Source organism: Lepidochelys kempii, chromosome 10, assembly GCF_965140265.1.
Source record: "Lepidochelys kempii isolate rLepKem1 chromosome 10, rLepKem1.hap2, whole genome shotgun sequence".
NCBI classification, from domain to species: Eukaryota; Metazoa; Chordata; order Testudines; family Cheloniidae; genus Lepidochelys; species Lepidochelys kempii.
In genome coordinates, this window is record NC_133265.1 from 4,280,467 (window position 1) to 4,300,990 (window position 20,524).

The 20,524-nt window shown below is 48.4% G+C and overlaps 1 protein-coding gene across 1 annotated transcript in view; it reads right to left on the reverse strand.

Annotated features, from left to right (window-relative positions):
• Positions 1–3,189: 3,189 nt before the first annotated feature.
• Positions 3,190–20,524, reverse strand: part of SYNGR3 (synaptogyrin 3) — a 40,795-nt gene continuing 23,460 nt past the window's right edge. Inside the window, exons 3-4 of the mRNA XM_073361715.1 lie at positions 11,753–11,895; positions 3,190–5,699 (exon numbers count right to left, since the gene is read on the reverse strand). Of these exons, the coding sequence (XP_073217816.1) occupies positions 5,490–5,699; positions 11,753–11,895 (353 nt within the window). The 3' untranslated portion in view covers positions 3,190–5,489. The remainder of the gene's footprint in view (positions 5,700–11,752; positions 11,896–20,524) is intronic.

Consider the following 20,524-nt stretch of genomic DNA (forward strand, 5'->3'; position numbering starts at 1 on the left):
TAAACATTTTTATTTACTTCCATACATAGTCCACTTTCTACTACAATGCACGTAGGGTTATTGACAACTGCAACTCTTTGAAACGGTCTGCTTGTAAAGAGGTATCTGGAAAAATTAAATTCGCAAACCACATTTGGTATCAGTTTGATATTAAAAACTATTAAAGAATCTGAGGTTTAAATGCATATTGCAACAAAATACAGGCAGCTAAATTTGGGCTTCAAGTTGATGCATGAAAAGGCCATCGTTTAAGCCTCAGTTGTGAGGTGGGTTTTGTTTGTTCGTTTTTTTACATGAATGGCCCCAAGAAGCACTGTTTGTTAAAGTACCGTGAATAAATGTATAATGGAAATGGGCTAATAGGCCACACACACACACACACACACACTAGAAAAAAGGCCAAAAAGTGAGTTTGTGGTAGTTCTATATAAAAGAAATACTGATTCCATGGGAATGACTCAGTGATAAATGATGTCTTTAGAGTTAGCCTGGACCACACCTGCAGCTTGTAGAACTGAAACATACCCTAACTTTTTGACTTGTGGTGGGAGAGAAGAGGGAGTGTGAATTACGGGAATGCAGACCTGAGGAAAAAGAAGAAAGGTACACGCTAGAATAGTAAGTGCCAAGTATTAACATGAACTGATCTTCACCGTAGCTGTGAAGTAGGGTAAGTACTATGGGCACTTTACAGGCCAGGAAACTGGCCTACTTCAAAGCATCTGTGCAAAAAACAAAACTTAACTCTGTGGTGGTGATGAGAGTACTAGGCCAGGGACCAAACGCTGTACACTATTTTAAAGACATTTTGTTATGGACAGAAAAAAACCAAACTTTTCTACTAAACCTCAGTTTATCATGTCCTCTTTACTCACGGGGAATAATGAAAAGGTAGGAAATGATACTTTTTCCTTAGTGAGACATTGCCAATATACAGCTGTTCTTTTGACCCTACAATATTGAACATGCAAAAACAACAATGACGCTTACGCAAAAGCACGCTGTTTGCTTGTTAACCTCGGTGTTGAAATGTCTCTCTGTTACTGCACCAAGGCATTCTGTATCAAGGCTATTTCTATAGAACAACTCTCCAGCAAGGCATATGTGACTTGTTTGTTTGTTTTGTTTTTAAAAAACACACTATTCTTTTTACACCCAAACTTCATGCTAACACTAATGAAGAAGCTTTCAGCAGCCTAGCCTGAGAGCAGCATAAACTGGCCCTCTGTATGGTAAATTATCTACTGGGCTTTTGGAGATCTCTAGGGAACACGATGCAGTATATATTTAAACAGCCTGTAAAAACAGCATATGGAGAGCGCCTGGCATGACGCTCAAATTCACAGCAAAATCCTGGCATGCTTATAAGATTTGGTCTGGATCGTTACAAGAAAAGCAGCTAATATCTACTGAACCACAGTGAATTTACAACAGAAAAACAGGGAAGAGAAAGGGGTGATCTGAATAAGTAATATGTGAACCCCCAATTCACGTACTACAATTACTATACTGACATCTAGTAATTTGCTAACCATAGTCCATAAGAATCTATTTAATGACATCTGTATCTGCGTACACTAGTCTACTTCACAATTCACTGACATGTAACAACAGTTAATAAACAGCATTATTAACACTTAAAATGGCTACAGGGAACGCCTTGGAATCTTGCAAACTGCTTAGAAACAAAATTTAATGCAAGGGGTAGGCATGTCTCATTACCGGCTGCAGTGAGGTCAGATGTCTTATGCTACCTTTAAGCCTATTTGTTAATTCAGAAGTTTCTTTAACAGCTCATGATCTATGCTACTACCCAGTAAAATAGTTTAAACAGGAAGTTCACCACACTGGCAAACAAGCCAGAACATTTCTTTTGTTAAAAGTTTTGAAAATACTGTTTCCAAGGCAGGTGTGACTTGCGCATTTCAATACAACATTAATTACACTTCTCTGACGTGACTGGATAAAACAGCCTCATGGGGCTGTGTGTAATTCATCACTGTGGCCTAGATAGGGCAGCAAGTGTGCAGTGACTACCCATGCTTCCACACGGCTTTCCCAACACTAAAGGCAGATCAGCTTTGAGTCCATGGAGGCTGGAGCATGGCACTTGCTTTTATTCTCTTAAGCACCAATGCAGCAGGGAGTGGAGTAATTGGGAGACGGAAGGGTTTCAGCTGCAGAGAGCAGGGCAGGACTTCCTTCAGCTGAGCAAGTGCTGCTGTAGTCTCACCTTGCACTGACTGAGTCGGTTACAGCTTTGTACGCCTCTGATTCTAAGCCAGTAGCAATCTGCAGGGCTTCCCTGCCACCACTAAAATTTCCCTGGTGCTTAATCCACCTCCCCAAACCTGGAAGAGCAGCCAGTTTCCTAAGGGGGGGTCACATTACAAGTGTCATTAAACATAGTGACTATTTGAGCGAAGATTGGCAAACGAAATGCGGCCCTAAGGAGAGCAAGGTGCCCTTTGATTGTGAAGTTAACGCCTGCAGGTGTCGAATCACAGCCACATTGTCTTTCCTGTGTTCCTCAAGCAATACTTTCGGGTTGCTGCCCCCAAGGCCAGTCATTATTGGTGTGTCTGTGCGGGGCTATATTTTTTTGCACTGACTGTACTCTTGTCCAGACCTCGGCGGAAACCCACTGAGTGCTCCGTTTGGGGAGGAAAAAATGAGAAAATGCAATGTAGGCCTCAGGTGCTTACATTCATATTGTAATAGTTAGCGCATTTACACCACTGATCAGGACAGTTCCAGCAGTCAGACAGAACTCAGTTCTTTACAGTTACAAGGAAACTCTGGAACAGGTATATAGTTAGAAAAAATACAATGTACTGAACAAACATCTCACATGTACAATCAATTTAAGGAAACATTTAAACGGATTATAATTTTGCTAAAATATAAACACACGTGTTTTGTGCTGCTAAATTTTCAGTGTTCCCTCTAAGGAAAATACTGCTACAGCTCTACTATACCCCGTATGAAAATAATTTGATTTTTTTTCTCCTGCAAGACTGATTTGGGAGAGAATCACAATGGTCATATAATTAACGTAGGTGTATAATGCGCTGGGATTCAGAGGTTCTTTGTCTTCTTAATGGGAGGGTTTCTCAGTGCGTTCCTGTCAACTGCAATCTCCCCTAAAAAGAAAAGGAGTACTTGTGGCACCTTAGAGACTAAGTCTCTAAGGTGCCACAAGTACTCCTTTTCTTTTTGCGAATACAGACTAACACGGCTGTTCCTCTGAAATCTCCCCTAATGCATTTGCCTGTTGCATCTCCCTGCTTCAGGCCAGCAGGAGGCGCCTGGCTAAAGAAGAGCAGCAGCCTGCGGCTTGTCCAGCTCCTTTCCTGTCTGGGACAGGAACCCCTTGGCCATGGGATTGAGTGATGCAAAAATTCTCAGGCGTTTGGAACGTCAGCTTGGGTGCAAGTTCATCTCAAAGCAGCGCCAAAAATGACTGAAATTAACCAGGGAGAAGTTTTTAGTTTGGTCACTGTAATGTGAAAATCCTGCTCCGCTTTAATATTCTAGACACTGGCAGCTAAGCTTGTGTCTTTCAGGTGCAGTAAAAGTAACTTTCACTGGAAATGCATATTTTAATCCTTTCTGAACAGTCAGGAGTTCAAGTAACTCCGTTTTCTCAGTGACAGAAACTGCTTATGACTGTGTCTCACTGTTAATTATTGTATTTATTTGCAATTTAAATAGCTGTTGAAATGAGCCGAATTAACGATGACAAAAATGTTTTTTTACTACAAGAAAAGTGGGGGAAAGTCATTTTAACTACTTGCTCATCACGAGGTCAGAAGTCATTAGACCTTTCAACTGCCTCATTAACAAATTTTGCAAACAAGAAATATACTTTTGAACTGGCTCTTGTTAAAAAAAAAAATTAACCAAATAAAATTGATCCAGATTAGCAATGGATGATCTTAAATACAGAGCAAAGCTCCCATCATGGCAGTAGGATTGCCAACATTTAACTCATCCAGATGTGTCTACTATCCTTGAAGTTTGTCCTCAGAAAGAAAATGCCACTAACCTCCCACCATTGATCAGCTGGATAACCGGGGTCTGTGAGCTGGGACAGAGTATTACTGGGATAGACTATCTACTGGATTTTGTATGGTTTACATTCATTTGATTCTAATAAGCCCATCATTTTGCAAATGATAACTAAAATTCAGGCATTTTCCCCCTTACATTTTATATGAACTCACTTTTTTAATTCTCTCACATTAATTGAAGATATGGGTCCTGGTTTACTCCTCATTTACTGCTCACGCTACCCACCTGAATGGCTTTTCAGTCTTGCCTTATAACATCTGAATGGGTTCTATATTTTTAGTGGCTGCAATGTAACAATATATTCACACCTGAGTTTATTTGCTTCTGTTAATGGCAGATGGTGGCACTTGCCAGTATCAAAATAAAGCCAGGCTTTCCATTTGATTAGATTTCAAGTTGAGTCACTGTGTTTTAACACACCCACACGACTTGTGTCAGAAACTTTAAATGATAGAGTAAATAACTGTTCAGTGTCACTGGTAGCAACCCATTGTAAATTTGCAAACTGTTTAGTATGACAAACTTTACATTGACGCTGCACTGTGACATCCTGTATTTCCCATCAATAAGTGGTCTTTCCAATTAGCAGACAATCAGTTGCAGAATTGTGTTCCAAACCAAGCTGAGAACAGTCGTTTTTAATTCCCTAAACAGATACAATGTTGAAGCAGGTAAGAGATTTGGTTATTCAACATTTTTTTTAAAAAAAGCAAAAGCAGTTGATGCCTGAATCCTAAGCTAAAGTTTGCAACATCTGTTCATTTTTTTTGTACAGTAAATATATACAAATTAGAAACAACACCGAGATGATTCTTTTTTCTTTTTAAATTTGGCACTGTCCATAAACTCTAGTTTCTATGCAGCACAAGGAAGCTCTGTAGTGGCTTCTTGCAGTGGGAAGGTATGAGGCGAGAATGAACGGGAGCTGTCTGAGAAACCCCGGGTTCATCAAAATGAGAACAATTCTGTGTTAGCTCTGGAAGAACGAGATAACCATCAACTCATCAGCTGCTGTGTTTTCTAACAGGAGCGTTATTGTCTACTTTCCCAGGCACTCAGCAAAATTCAGTGCTAATGTTTGGCATTCAAACAAGTCAAAGAGAATTGTGGTGTTGTTTTTGTGGTTGCCTCGTGTATTTTGTGTAGTAGCAACCTTCCTTCTGTTTCAAACTTAGAGGGTTTCAGAGTAACTTAGAGGGAACACTGCTTGTATAAAAAAAACCCTTAGGTGTAAGACAAGAACCAACACTACTGTACAGAATTCGCTGCACAACTAGGTAATAGTACGTTACCCAGCACTGACTGGCCACATTAAGGAAATGGTACTAAATACACTTGCAATCAACCAGTTAATTGTACGGCACCATGGGGAGACTTTGTCTATTCTGACATGACTGTGTTGAGCCCTCCGTCCTTTAGTAAGTTGGCACCTGGTAACCTTTTGGACTGGTGTCTATGGTCTCAGTAAAGGGTGGGCTCTGATAGGTTTCCGTGCTTTCGGTGCCACCGCCGGTAGGGTATCCTGGGTATCCTGTATTGGGGTCAGTGGCAAACTGATCCGTGGCAAAGAGAGACATGTCAGTCCCCAGGTGGTACCTCTGCATGGCCATCAGCGTCAGGGCAACCTTTAATGAGGATCGGAGAGTTAGTGAAGACATCAGCAGTTCATGACACGGTGTTCCTAGACAGATGTTTCCACCCTTCTCTGCCTGTTCATCACCTTACACGGAGGCCTGCGTGCCTTCTCCCATCCAGCCCCCTATGTGTGGTACCGTCAGCCCCATCCTTCCATGCCTACGTCCAAAGGCCACGTCCTTCCTGCTGCCGCCAGGGACTCTATGACTTGTTCCCCTTCCCGAGCCTCTGTGTGTGTCAGGCCTTCGACTGTGATTGCTACAGGCCAGGGGCCACCACCCCTAGGTGAGTGTGTGCAGAGCCCCTACTGCCGAGCAGGGCTACAGCCTACATTGCTGGAGCCTGCCCCTTGCGTGGTAACCAACAGTTCAACTGCAATAACTAACATGAGGCTAAAGGACGTGTTTCCACACACCGCCAGGTAAAAGCCAGAGTCTGTTTGGGGCTGACAGGTCTCGCTGCCTGGGGTCAATGGAACCAGCTCTCCAGAGCCAGGAAGTGTTGGGTGATGTTCCCACCCCTGGCTGGCCAGTCAGGTATGGGGGCAGTACAAGGCCCTCCGAGACTGAGAAAAGCCACACAGTGCCCCACAGCACCAGGCAGGGGCTCCGGCTCAGCACTGACGGTGAGAGATGAGTCCCAGCGATTCAGGCACCAGGACCACCGCCCGGAGCACACCTGGGTTTCCGGTGGTCTCTGGTCAGCAAACCTTTATATTATTGCGCGTGCGCGCACGCATGTCCCCAGGGCTTAAACTCCAGTCAGGTGAGAAAAGGGCCAGAGGGAACCGTGCCCTCTACCCAGGAACCGCCTGGCTTTAGAGACTCGTTTTATTGTCCTCTCAACTCAGAGGGCCGCTTGCTCTTGGACTGGCGTTGCTGTAACCACCGGCAAAATTCAGGTCATTGTATTGAGTCAAATCTTGGTAGCCTCATAAATCCAGCAAGTAGGTCAATTCTGCAGAGACTCCTTGACCCCTTTTTTGAGGTTACAGATATTCAGGTCATAGACCGTGGGAGATGTGAACAGCGGCGCTGCTGGAATGACACACCTGCTTTTAGATCAGGCTGGTTCATTAACAATTCAATTAGTTTACACATGACAGGCCTGCGGAAAACTGCCTGCGGAAGCTGCGAGTCGCTGCATCTGTCTCTGCCATGTCTCACTTTGATATACTACCAGTGCCCATGTAATATCTGTTTATTTTCTGTGCATTGATTATGTAAAGCACAAGGGTTTATTAGCAACAGCAGCAGGCTCAGTGTCAGAACAGCTCTGCACTGACTGGGGGGAAAAAAGCCAGTGGCAAAGAAGTCCAACCACTTCAAAATTGTGACTCAACCCCTAGGTAATTGCACAAAACTCAGCAACATTATCAGCCAGTTTCATGAACAGGCTGTCAAAATCCTGGTCGCAGATCTGTGCTGTTGTCATAGTCTTCACTCTGATCCCCCCCACTGACATCAGGATGGGACCCGCCCAGGGCGAGAATACGGAACTGGCAGGAAGGACCCCAGCCATGTGCACCTGGGAGCAAAATTTTCCCAGTGCTTCTGTGAAAGGCTTCATTCATCTTGGGAAAGGAGTTTACAGGGAACCACATAGCTGGCTTTGGTATGAACTCACCGGATTGCTCTTGAGGCACAGGGCCAGTGCAGCGACACACTGGGCCTGTGCACACAGAACCAGAGACCCAGAAGCACTCAGCACCCAGCAGCTCCCGCTGAGAACTATGGAGAATCCCCAGCCCTGAGCGCAACGGGTGCTCCTAGGACCTATGCTTTACTGCAAAACTGTCCAAAAGGCTTGGGGTATGGACTGGAGAGCGGATTGTTTGTGTCCCAAACTGAACAGCTGGAGGAAGCCTGGCTGGTTGGTGGATTGGTAATGGGGATTGTGGTGGGGCAGAGCCCCACCCCCTGAGAAAAAGGGCTGAACCAGTCCAGAGAGGCTGCGCGGACCAGCAGCCAATCAGTGAAGGCCTGGGGAGAGCCAATCAGGGTAGGGAAAGGGGCAGCCAATCAGGACCAGACTAGGTTCTATATAAAGGCTGCCCAGGTAGGGAGAAGGCAGTCACTCCCTGATCTCCAAGGGAGAAGGACTGGCTCCTGATGAAAGGAGTAGGACCTTAGCCAGAACAGTGCTGGGCAGGTCTGGGGGAGCAGATAGGGGCTCCGGCCAATTACCTGCCAGGCTGCGGCCCTGCTGCAAAGGGTCAGGAAGGTGCACAGGGGAAGTGGCCCAGGGAAACTGAGTACACAAGAGGGAGAGAAGAAGGGTAGAGGGAGGCTGCCACTAGAAGGTCTCTGGGTTGGGGCCCAGAGTAGTGGGCGGGCCTGGGTCCCCCTGCTTTCCACTGCACCTGGCCATTGAGGAGGGAGGCCGAGACAGACTGCAACTGGCCCCTGAGAGAAGAAGCTAGACTACTTGCGGTTGACCACCGAGGCAGGTGCAGACAGAAGGACTGCTGTTAACAACGCCCCCGGAAGGGGGTAAGACTGACGCAGTGGGCATTGCTGGAGGGTCGTGTCCTGAAGCAGACAAGGACTGTCCTGAAGAGGACACTGCTGAGCAGGGAGCAACGCGGGTCCCAGGGCAGTAGAGCAAATGATGGGCCCGACACCATGTGTTGAAGACACTCCGCAGCCGTTGAGAGCTAATTCCTAGAGTGACTGGCGGGAGGTGCCAGCGGTGGTGAGTCAAACCCTGTCACAGAGATATACAGCCCTTCCCCTTTGAGTCACTGATGCTATTCTAGCCCCAGTTAGGGAGCGCCCAAAAGCTATTATTGTTGGGAGGCCCTAGCAGAAATGAGTGGGTTGCCATGAATGGGTCTGTACATTGTGGGGGGTATTTGGGCAAGAGACTGCACCATTTTTAGCAAAGCAGCTGCCCAAAAGTCTGCCTGTCTTTGGGCATAAATGGAACTAACCTAATCCATGCAAAAGCCCATCTGGGTCAGCCCCCATCCATCAGACACATCAAAAGCAACAGCCAGGCTGAGTGGTGGTGATCTGGGCAAGGAGGGAAGTTGCCTGGTGGCCAATAAGATGGAGAGCGCATCTCTCCCAATGCATCTTTGTGGACTGCTACATTAAATGCAGAGTGTAGCAATAAAGAGATCAGAGCCCGTGAATTAAGTGGGGCTACAGGGAAGCTGAGATGAAAAAAGATTTATTGGGATAATTATAGAGCCAGGGAGCAGCTAAACTGGTGAGTGAACTGGGGCCAGGCCCAATGCTGGAGAAGCCCAGACTATCCTTTGCGTGAGATGATCCAGTTCCTATAGTGCAGGATGATGGCATTACTGCAGATCTTACAGGGTAACATGCTCACGACGCCGCATAAGGCTTATGTGGGCAATGACAGGAAGCGTGGGGGAGCAGACTCTCTCCTGCACACAACCCCAAGCTCTTTAGTAAGCACACAGAGTATTGTCTGACAGATCACTTCAGCTGGATGGCCATGCCCGGTCTGGTTGTGTTACCAGCTGGAGGTGTGAACTCCAAGAGGGCATCTGAAGGCCTGGGTCTGAGATTAGCTTTCTGTATGTGGTGCCTATCTAACTCAGGCAGTTATCAGCTTTGCTGTCATATCTCGCACATCTTCTGGGTAAAATTCTGCTGCAAGTCTACGTGGCTCCCAGGTACCAGAGGAGCGTCGCATGGATAGACAACTCCCACCCGTCCCCCACAAAGGAGACAAGCAAAGCAGCTCGTTCTTGCTATTTGGGCTGTGATCTCGTCAGATCTTGCAAGCTAAGCCATGTTAGGCCTGGGCAGTACTTGGGTTAGGGTCGCACATTGCTGTGGGTGCTGCTGACTGGCTTGCAGAGGAAGGTGTAAAACTGAGGTGCATTTGGGTGGTGACTGAAAAACCACCTGGCGCTCTTTGCAAGAGTCCAGGCATCCTGGACCAATTCTATCTTGGGTGATTCATTCTACTCGTCCTTCCTACGTTTGCCAGGCTGTCTCAATTTGCTGCTCTGAGGATATCCGTTCTTTCCAGGGGACTGTTATTCTCTGAGGCACAATGCAGAGCAGGGCTTGCTGTATCTGGGCTCGCACTGGTTTTTCATACTGTGTGTTTCGTTCCTTTCACTTCACTTATTGCCTTCCTTTCTGGTTAAAGGAAGCACGCTTTGCTTTACTTTCATTTCTCTCGCCCCTGGTGTTAGCAGGGAAGAGCTGACAAATCAAACCAGGGGCCTGGAGGTAGCCTGAGTCACTAATTGGCAGAAAATGAAGACTATCTCCTTCTGGAGGGGAGGGCGCACATGCTAGTTTAGGGAAGGATTTCCCGAAGTACTCAGCACTGGTCTTGCTCTGCTCCCCCGTAAGTCAATGATCAGTGACAAAGCCTCCCACTGCTGCAATGAGACCAGAGTTAGGTCAACATGGAGAGCTCAAAGACAACTTTCCTGCCAGAGGAGGCTTCTGGGAGGCAGCACCTCTCTGGCACTCAGCAGGACAGGCTAGTAGCAGGGAAATATTTCTGAGGGTTTGAGGATTTATTCCTTGAAATCAAATCACTCACCGAGCTCTAACTATAGATACTGAAATGATGGATTTTACTGGCTTGCTTGCTAGTTCCAGTGGCAGGTGCGGGTGCTCAGCACTCCACAGGACTGGGGCCTTGGGAGGCTGGGGGAAGTCTGGAATTCCCCAGACTAAAGGGAGTTATCCAGCCAAGTACCCACAAGTTTCAGCCTTACTCCTCAGCGGTTTGACTATAGCTGAACTGCAATTACTTCTTTACTGCAAACCATCTTTGTCTGGCAGAACCCCGGTTCCCCAAATCACATTTCCTAATTCCTCTTTCTGCTGCTCAGTTGTGCTCAGATCAGATTTCATTTCCCTGTTTCTTTTACCTCCCGACCTTTGCTGTCTCTCACTCTTAGGCCCTTTCTGCTGCAAACTCTTTGTTCATTCACCCCCCGGTAGGATCATGGAGCTGTACGTACCCCGGTTACATTCACTGGAGTCTAACAGCTGAGGCCCAGCACCACGCTTGGCAAGCTGGTGTGTGAGTGGCACAGTCAGCTCTTAGACCTTGGGGGATGATGGCTACCAGAGCTCCCACCTCACAGAACAGAGAGGGCAGGACAGGCACAGACTTAGCACTTGTCTATACTAGGAAAACTGAGACACCTACTTCTCCATCTGCTCAGCTCCTATGGCAGGAGATACTGCGGACACGGTGCCGGTGTCTTCCCCCACCTGCTCGGAACCTGGTAAAAACCCTGCCAGTCTCCACTATAACTTCAACTACGCCCCCCCCCCCCCCCCGGAGAACTAGAAGCCTGGCCTTTCCCACAGTCATTGCAGCCTCTTGATTCATCAGGGCGCTGAAATTCCCAGTAATGAAGAAAAAGATCAATGTGATAACTGTGACAGTGATGACAGGGTGAGTGCAGTCCTGGTGAGATCTGGGGTATCCCACTGCATCGTGGTGAGGTTTCTAGTGATCCTACCACTTTCTCCTCCTGCGCTGTGGCAGGACTGATTTTGGGGTCCCCAAACCATAACTCATACATGGGCATCTAATCGGTCCCTGAGAGTGATTCCAACTGCTCTCTGGACAATGTGTTTTGTTGGCCCCAAATTGTTCTTTTAGCTATAAAAACATTTCTAAAGATTTTTCCCTACTGAAGCTCTGCTATGAAAGAGAATCGGAGCCAGGATTTCCCTCTGTGCTCATGAACTCCCTGCACGGTGACACGTCCCTGAATGAAATAAGAGACACTCTCTTAACTCCGTAAATCATTAAGATCTCAGCACTCGGTGGCTGAGGGCACAGATCCATGTCCACTGAGGCCTATGGGAGTCCTGCCCTTCACTCCACTGGGTGCAGGACCCATCACTGAATTCACATCACCAAGGATGAGGAATAGCACGGCCCTGGTAACCATGTGCCTCGGATTAATCTAAGGCAGCGGGCATTGTGCTGCAGTCCCTTGTCCCACCTAGCTATTTCCTGTAGGCCATGATATCCTCCCACCCACACATCTGTGATCGGCTGAGCATCTGGAACCTAAACTCACCCAGGAGAAGATGGAGAAGAATGAGAAGGCGATGGCTGCCCGGGCAGCATCTGCTGCTTGAGACGCCCCTTTGCTGTCTGGTGTATGCTGCCATTGGTTGGCCAGGAAGCAGAAAGCTACGAACCACAGGAAGGACCACAAACCTGAAAGAGAAGGAAGGCTGTTAGTGGGGGCCACAGCCACCTGGTATTTCTGCTGCACACCAGGGAGAATCACAGACTTTCCGAAAACTAGGCCCCCTTTTTCAGGGGTCCCCGGGAAGCCAGCACATAGGACTGGCTCCATGGAGGCCAATCCCCTGCTACTGCAGACAACCCCCTCCTATCATCCCTTGCATAAACTTACTGAGCTTCACCTGAAAACTAGTTAGATTTCCAGTTGGACCCCCAAGGACAGTGGCACCAAGAAACACCAGTTCCTTCTGACAATCTTGGCCAATGCTGGTAGGTGTATCTGTAGCAACTTTCATTCCAAAGGCCCTCAAAGAATTTTAAACCGATTTTTAGAGCCAGAGCTCAGAAATCCCTACCCAGGCAAGCAGTCCTGTTGCACTCAGTGGGTCTAGTCACACCATTAAGGACTGCAGCCTTGGGCTGTTAAGCTCATGTTCCTACCATACTCCGAGATGGCTTCACCCACCTACCTAATGCAGCCACTGCTGGGTAGAAAGTGGCAGCTGTTTTAACAGCTATCTGTACCCAATGGAAATGGCAGCAGGAAAAGGCAGACTGTAATTCCTTAAGGTGGAATGTGGCCAGGTCAGTGAGGTCAGTGCCCTTACCCTTGATCAGGGCCATGGTTCTGTGTGTTGCATAAGGAACAAGCAAAAGCAGGAAAATGAACTGTTCTTCTTGTGAACCGATTCCACAATCTGCCCATGCAAGAGGCCTCAGGCTCTCTCCACTGCTCTCACATAAACAGGCTATCGTTTCCTAGCCTGACAGACAGGGAAGACAAAGCTGGTGAAGATTTCCTACTGGAATCCAAGGCTGGCTGAGACTGCAGATCCCTCCCGTCCAGTCACTTGACAGCATCCGTCGCTGGTAGTAAGGCCTTGGCGGGGAAAGCAAACACCACTGTCCCTCCCTTCAGCAGAGGGAATCTGTGTTCAGGCATTTGTGCTTTCAGGTGAAACCCTGACTGTCCATGGCAGTTACCACCCCTTCCCCTGGGCACCCTATCCCAACACCAACTGACAACTTCCAAGTGTTGGGAGTATGATGGGAACGCAAACACTGGGAATTGGGCTGCAGCGCTGTCAGGCCGGAGTCTGAGAAATCTTGACCCTTAAAAAGGAAGGTAGCAAGTTACCATAAGGATACGGACGATAAACCTGTGGGGTAAGGTAGCTGCCAAGTCTCTATGTGACTGCGGGGAGAGAAACGAAGCTTGTTTTGTTCCTGTTTTACTTTGCTAGAGGCTCTTCAGTACAACACAAAACAGTGTTTTTCTTGGCACCGAGATTTGTGTCCACACATCCAAGTCTTTCAGTTCCTGCAATTGTGTTAATTATACATTGAAGAAACAGCACAACAATTTCTCCGACTGCAGAGCATGGAAAACACCCCCTAACCAAACAAAGCCAACTCTTTGGACGTCAACTTCCCCCGGGTTCTGTATGATTTGTTGGTCTCCAGAGTGAGGAAGGTCTGTGGACCGTATTTAGCAAAGAAAAGACATTACCAGGTAAACACAGACACATTTTTCCTATTCTTCATCATGCTAAGGGCCACACATCTGTTCCAATGGGGGTTTCACAGCAGTGCCTCCACGGGGAGAAGCAGGATCATCCTTGAAATATGGACAATGAAAACAAGGTCTATTGTATCTCCTCCCTCATCCCCTGGACACTGAGGCTTGGAGAAGACTTCTGCCAGAACAACGGCATTGGCCAAGATAGGATGACCAACATGTATATCTTGCTGAATCTATGTATTGATGGCCATGGGGCTACCCAGCCATTCTCAATGCATGAGACAGGCCTTCTCCGCCAGGCTGTCAGTACTCCTGAGGATTGAACTTTTGATTCTTCGAAAGCTAATCCGATTGGAGATTGTAGCTACTGGATCGACTCTGTAAGTGGAGAGGAGAGACAGTGACACCCACCCAGGGGTTCCGTCTGGAGAGCGCAGCAAGGAGCTGAATGAGGTTTCAAGGTCCTGTGCTCTGACCTGGTGGGGGGGGGGGGGCAGGGAATAAGGGTTGACACTCTTACCCCATCACCTGGAGGCCTGCCCGGAGGTACTGGAGTCAGTTTCACTGGTTTGACATGGCTGTTGGTTGAACAACAGACTGCGCACCAATCAGCAGGATCCATTTATCACTCTCAGGGACCCCAACAATAATCACTTCCCCACCCCCCAAATATCCACTGGGAACCCTGGATAGCTGCTGTGGGGAGGAGGTGGTGGCAAGGCCTGGGAGGCCACTGCAGAAGCTGGGAACAGTAACACGGACATTAGGGCATTGCTGGGGCCTGCCTTCCCATTCTCTTTGGAGTGGCAGGAAATCCCCATCCCACTTTCCCGTCTCCCCAGGGAGGGCGAGAAGGGAGACCAAGCAAGAGCATGTCCATGGCAGCTGTGGACGTGTGAAGTGTTTCCCAGTGCTCTGCTGGGAAGAGGCTATGCTCTGGCATTCCTTGTTCGTTTTCAGTATATATTCATGATTTGCTCCCCCAGCAGGCCCTCCTCCCCTCCGGAGGACAAATTCCCTTTTTTGTGTGTGTGCGCACACCCCGAGGAATTGGCACAGGTCCATGACCTGCTCCATCCCACGCTGATCCGCCACGCCGCGCACTGTGAGACGAGCGGGGAAGAAGTGCTGATTTTATTTTACTCATTTATGTCCCTCTTGGAGTTTGCCCCCACGATCTGGCTCCGAGGTGGGCCGGGGGAACAGAGCTCGGAGATGGCTAGCCACTGGAAATATTTCCAGAGCAATCTCCCTGCCATCAGAGACCAGACATGTCCTCTCTCCTCCCCGACATTGGCCCCTTCTGGCTTTCTCAAGGAAGGAGCAACGGACTGACTCCCCCGCAGCTCTAGCTCTCTCTCCTGCATGGGAGCCACATGGGTCCGATAGGTCAGTTTCCCCTGGAGGGCCAGCCTGGGATATCAGCTGGGGATGTCTGGGTTAGAGGAGAGAGCTGGGCCCAAAGGCCCCTGACTGCAGTCTCCATCTGTGCTGTGTCCATTTCCCCCCTTCCAGAGGGAGCTGAGCTCTGCAGCAAGGAGCATGCTGGCTGGGGCAGGCTCTAGGGGCCCGGGCATGAAGATCTTCCATCTGGCATCACCATCCCTTTGGAGTTGAGGGATGTGGGCTCTTGTCCCTAGAATGAGTTTTGTTTCCCCAGTCCTGCCTGGCCTAGCTCACTAGCCCCAGCCATTGCAAGCACCTCCAAAGCAGAGCTGACGGGACAATCTTCCCCCAAGGGCAAACGCAGTCCTGGAACACAGCTAGGAATTAGACAGACACTTGACTGAGCCACAGGATTAGTCAGAAATCAAGTTTGAAATTTCCCCCCAAAAAGCTCTGCTGCGGGAGCTGCTGGGAGGGGATCGGGACTGAAACTTGGGGGGGTGGGCACACAGACAGGGGCCAGGCATTCCCCTGCTGCTAGTGTCTGACAGGGCTGGTTCTGCCCCCCTCCCCCCCCCCCGCCGGCCTGTAAGCAGGCCAAAGTAGCCACTGTGGACCACAGCATGATGAAGAAAAGGAAGGTGCTAAGATGAACTGTAAAAGTCCGTGGATAATTATAGTTTTGGGAATTGCAGACATCAGAGTGCAAACACCAGGGAAGAGGTGTTACCGCCATAATTACAGCCTGGTTTTAAACAAGCTCACTTCTAAGGGAGCAGCTGTAAGAGCAGATGGAAGAGAAAGCAGCAAATGCTGAACTATACAGCTTCAGTATCTCTTCTGCTTGTGCCACACTACAGTATTCCATCAACCTAGCAGAGGGAGTCGGGTGTCAAAATTCTCTGTCCCTTTCCAATAACAACCTTTCTGCCTAAAAACCGGGGACGCTCGGTAAGTCTGCACTGCCCGCAGCACCGAGCCTCCCAGCTTGGGCCCCCAGGCTTGCACTACAGGTCTCAAAATGGCTGTGTAGGCATTGCAGCTTGGGCTCTGAGACCCCCCATGAGGAGCGAGGGCCCTGAGCCCAGGCTACTGCCTGACCCCAAACAGCTACATGGCAACTTTAGAGCCCTGCAGCTTGAGCCCCAGGAGACCAATTCAGCTGACCGGGGCTAGCTGCTTCTGTGCGCGACTCTTTTATTGCAGTGTATCGTACCCTCTGAGAACTAGCCTGTATTCACGCTCATTCCACAGAGCCAGGACTTTCCAGGGTACAATGGGTGATGAATACCAAAACAGCCCCAAGCTGGGACAAGCATTCCAGGTCTACCATAGACTGAATGTCCAGTCTTCATCCCAGTGTGAGAAACCTCCTGGGTTAACTCTTTCCTGGCTACTAACCCTTCCTTCCAACCACCATAGACGGTAAACTGTCATTCCTTTTGAGTCGCAGGGGCAATTTTATTTTGTGTCTGTCTACAACCATGTATGCACGCACACACATGGCTAGAGTCTCATCTGGTGTACATCGGTGTAGCTCCATTGACAAAACGGAGCTGAGGACGTGCCTCCTAACTAGAGCTGGCGAGAGGACGACAACTCTGTTTTGTTCCGCACTGGAATGGAAACCAAACCTTTGGAAGGTTGTCCGTAAGTGCAACGGTGTCAAAAGGCCTGTTTTCAGATCACAAAGATCGGGTGCGCTCTCTCTCTCTCTCTCTCTCACCTCCCAGAAGGTTCATCCTGGCCCTGAGAAACTTTCACTGAAATTGATACATCTTCATGAAACTTTTTGATGTTGACAAAATGGCATACTTGGACGCAAAAACATTCCATCCAAGTATCTACACATCTACTCCTTGTCTTTGTATTCTTGTTACTTCCCAGATGCATTTTCGTTGTTTGGAATCTAACCTTTGCATTGTTCTTTGGTTATACAAAGAAAGAATAGGGCAAAGCAGCAGCAGCAACAATCCAAAGGGAAACAAGAAACCCATCCTCATAAGGCAGGAAAAAATGAAAGTCCAGGTACCAGAGGGGGCAGGCTGTAAAGTCTCCAGGGGACTACGTGACACACAGACAATTTCTTTCCACATCCTGGATGAACTTTATGAATGATGTTAATCCTTCCTGAATTAGTTTTAACATCTGTGGGGTTCATTGGATTAAAAAATCCAATTGTGCACGTGTTATTGTGACACAGTATGCACCTTTGCAAGTGAGGAGGGGCCACGCTAATGTACTTCCTCTGCTAGTAACCTGCTGAAGCCACCCCCACCCCTGGAGAGGTGCGCAGATTAGTTCAAACTGGATTCTCCAGGGCCCAACAGACAAAGGAAGGAGAGAGAGCCTCAGGGCCTCCTTCCTGGACAGGACCCCTGCTCCACACAGCGCTCCAATCCTTTGGGTGGCGTGGGATGGGATGGGATGGATTGAGCCTGCCAGAATCCATGCTAGGGGGCAGAGCTAACTCTGATAAGCCTATTAGCAGGCACGTAGGTTCTTCTATTGTTTTCAGTATGGTTTCTCTATAAAGCTTAAGAATAAAGCAGGCGTGCACAGGAAGGGCCGTGTGATACCTTATCACTGTAGCAATTACACCTGTTTACCCTGTCTCTGAAAAGAAAGCCAGCAGGTGTCTCTGGGCTACCTGGCTGTGCTGGGAAATGCACAGTGAAGGCAGGGATCTGTGAAGCCTGGGAATACCCTGGTCAGAAGGGTGAGAGAGATGCAGGTCTCCACCCAGAAAAGCAACAGTTGGGAAGTGGGTGTCCTGGCTGGGCCACCGAGGGGAAATACAGGTGCAGCTGCCCTGGACTGTGACAGATTAATCTGGAGATTTTTAAAAAAATGTAACTGAATATTAGAGCTGCCACGGTGTGTCGCTCAGCTCAGCTCACTGGCCGCCACTGGCAGGTTTGATGCCCAAGGCTTGTTAGAGCACAAGTGGCTATGACAGTCTTTATCTGTGGGACGACAGAGGCTGCAAACTCCAGTGCAATGAAGCACTTTTTTCAGTCTCTGCTGTGCGAGACCTGTTTGTACAGATGCTGGTTATGAAAGCAACTGCCTGCTGTGTACCTGGGAGTGTCTGGGGGCGGGAGTGGGGTGTCTGGGTGCAGTACTACATGTTTTAAAAAAAATGTTTTGGCCAGCAATCATTTTAGAAGAGCGGAACCAGAGAATATACAAACATGGTAAATAGCTGGAGCCAAATTTTTCAAGAATCACCACTAATCACGCCCACCCTAGCACGGGGGCAGCTGGGCAATCAAACCCATTGACAATGCTGTTTTGCATGTGTCAAAGTTGTCAGCTGCACAGGGTTTCTGTCTTTCCTTGCAAAGGCCATGTCCAGGTGTTTGCACATGGGCACACCAGTGGAAGTGGAGTTCAAGCCTCTTTAAGAACACAGCCCCATTGTGGCTTTTGTAGTTTGGTTCTAGTCCTATATAACAGATAATTAAGGCAAAGTTTTTGTCACAGATATTTTTAGTGAAAGTCACGGACAGGTCACAGGAAATAAATAAAAATTCACAGCAGCCTGTGACCTGTCCCTGACTATCACTTAAAAATATCCCTGACAAAAAGGGTAGGTAGGTAGGTTCAGCACCCACTACTGCTGGGGCTCCCGGGTCCCCCACGGACGCGGTGCATGGGGCTGGGCTGCTGCAGGGTCATCTCCCCAGGCAGCTGGTAGCTGCAGAGTTCCCCAGCCACTCGCCATGGCTGCAGCTGGGCAACTGTGGGGAGTCCTCGCTGCAGCTGGGCAGCTGTGGGGTCTCCCCCACAGGTTGGGGGCTGGAAGCTGCAAGGGTGGGGCAGGCTGGGAGCTCTAGCCCCAGGGCAGAAAATGTCATGGAGGTCAGTGGAAGTCACAGATTCCATGACATAAATGTAGCCTTACTGATAATGAATAGGAGACCCCATTGTTTACGGTGCCTAGGGACCAAGATGATGATGGGCACAATAGAAAAACGCCTAAGATAGGTACAAATGAATACACTTTCCTGCATCATCTTATACTTCTAGTTCTAGGGCCCACACAGGGTTTGCAGATCTGCCATGTAAGATCATGGAAGAGTCTCCCAAGAAAGGCGGTTAAATCCCCATCACGTAGGATAGAACGTCACTAACTTTTTTTCAATGAGGTGACCCCACTTTAATCATCTCATGGACAACTCCCCTCCCCTTGGTGATCTCATGAATCACTTGCCCCCACACTGGTGACCTCATGGATCACCTCACTTCCCACCGGTCACCTGTTGGGTCACCTTGTCTCTTATTGGTCGCTTCATGGTTCACAGAGTCTCCCAATGGTGATCTTGCGGACCCCCCCCCCCCCAGTGATCACCTCACCTCCCTTCCCACTGGTGGCCTCATGGATCACTTCACCTACCATTTTTGACTGAAAAACATGCCTGTAGTGATGACAACAGCTCCTTACAAGGAAAAATCATACCAGATAAATGTATTCCTGGGTTTCCTTTAATGTGATTTAGCAGCTGAAAACCAAGAGACTGGTCAGTTCTGCACAGACCACCAGCAAATTCTCTGAGCACCACCAGTGATCCATGAACAAGCTTTTGGAAACCTCTGATTTAGGTCATTTAGAAATACCTTGGCCAAAGCACTACAGGGGACGTTCCTGCCCTGGCCCTCAAGAGGATGGTGTAGACTGTGTAACAGGTCTGAGCTATCTCTGATTTCTAGGATCTCACTAAGCTCCACACGCCACTGATCTCACAACTACTCTTGCTTAATAGGCTTGACACAGTAGCTCTAGTTTGGGGAAGTTCAGCTGAAGTTTTGCCTAGGACGGGACTGAAGACCCAAGCTCTCACCATGGAATTCTTTAATCTACACTGGACCCTGTGCTCGCACTTTCGTCAGCTAAACCCAGAGCAGCTTCTCCGCTGGCTTTAGGGGAGTGACTCCAGATTCACACCCATGTAAGTGAGATCCAACCTTAGCCCGATGACTGCTGTTCCACATTCTGCCTCTGGACTCCCACTTCTTGTCAACGTTTTGGGCGCTCAGATGGCCTGATGCTCACCAGCCACGGTGATTATTACTGTTTGCACACAATAAAAGCAGCCACCAACCAGGGCAAAGCACGCTGGTGCTGCTGGATGGTTTCAAATCTCTCACTGTTACTTGACGCTGTGTCCCTCGCAAACCCTATGTCCGCATGGCCTGCATTTAAGGGGCTTTTTTAGGAGGCACAAAGTGGCTTATTTTTCACTGTAAGAGTTCATGGGGGGGTGGGGGTGAGATCTCTCCCTAGGAAAAGTTAAGCTCTTTGCAATCCATACCCAGAAAACACAAAAGGGCCAAATGGGGTAATTTAACCCACTGACATCTACGGAGCTACATCCCCAAGCCTTCAGCTGCTTCCTAGCACAATGTCTTTTCACATGATCCCTGTGCATTGGATTGCAACAAACGAACACCAGTGTAAAGACTTAGAACCAACCCTGCGGCTTTCCCCCAGAAGTAGGCTTGGAAGGATACGATTTTTATCGGTAATTACGTGGGTGAACATCAGTTTCACTGTAAACACACAAACCACCAAAACAACATTTCCATCAATAATAATCAAAATGTACAGACAGGCCAAGTCACAAAAATGCTGCTTGAGAACTGATTAAAGCCGGCGTTCAGAGTATTTACTTTTGTATCATCTGACGT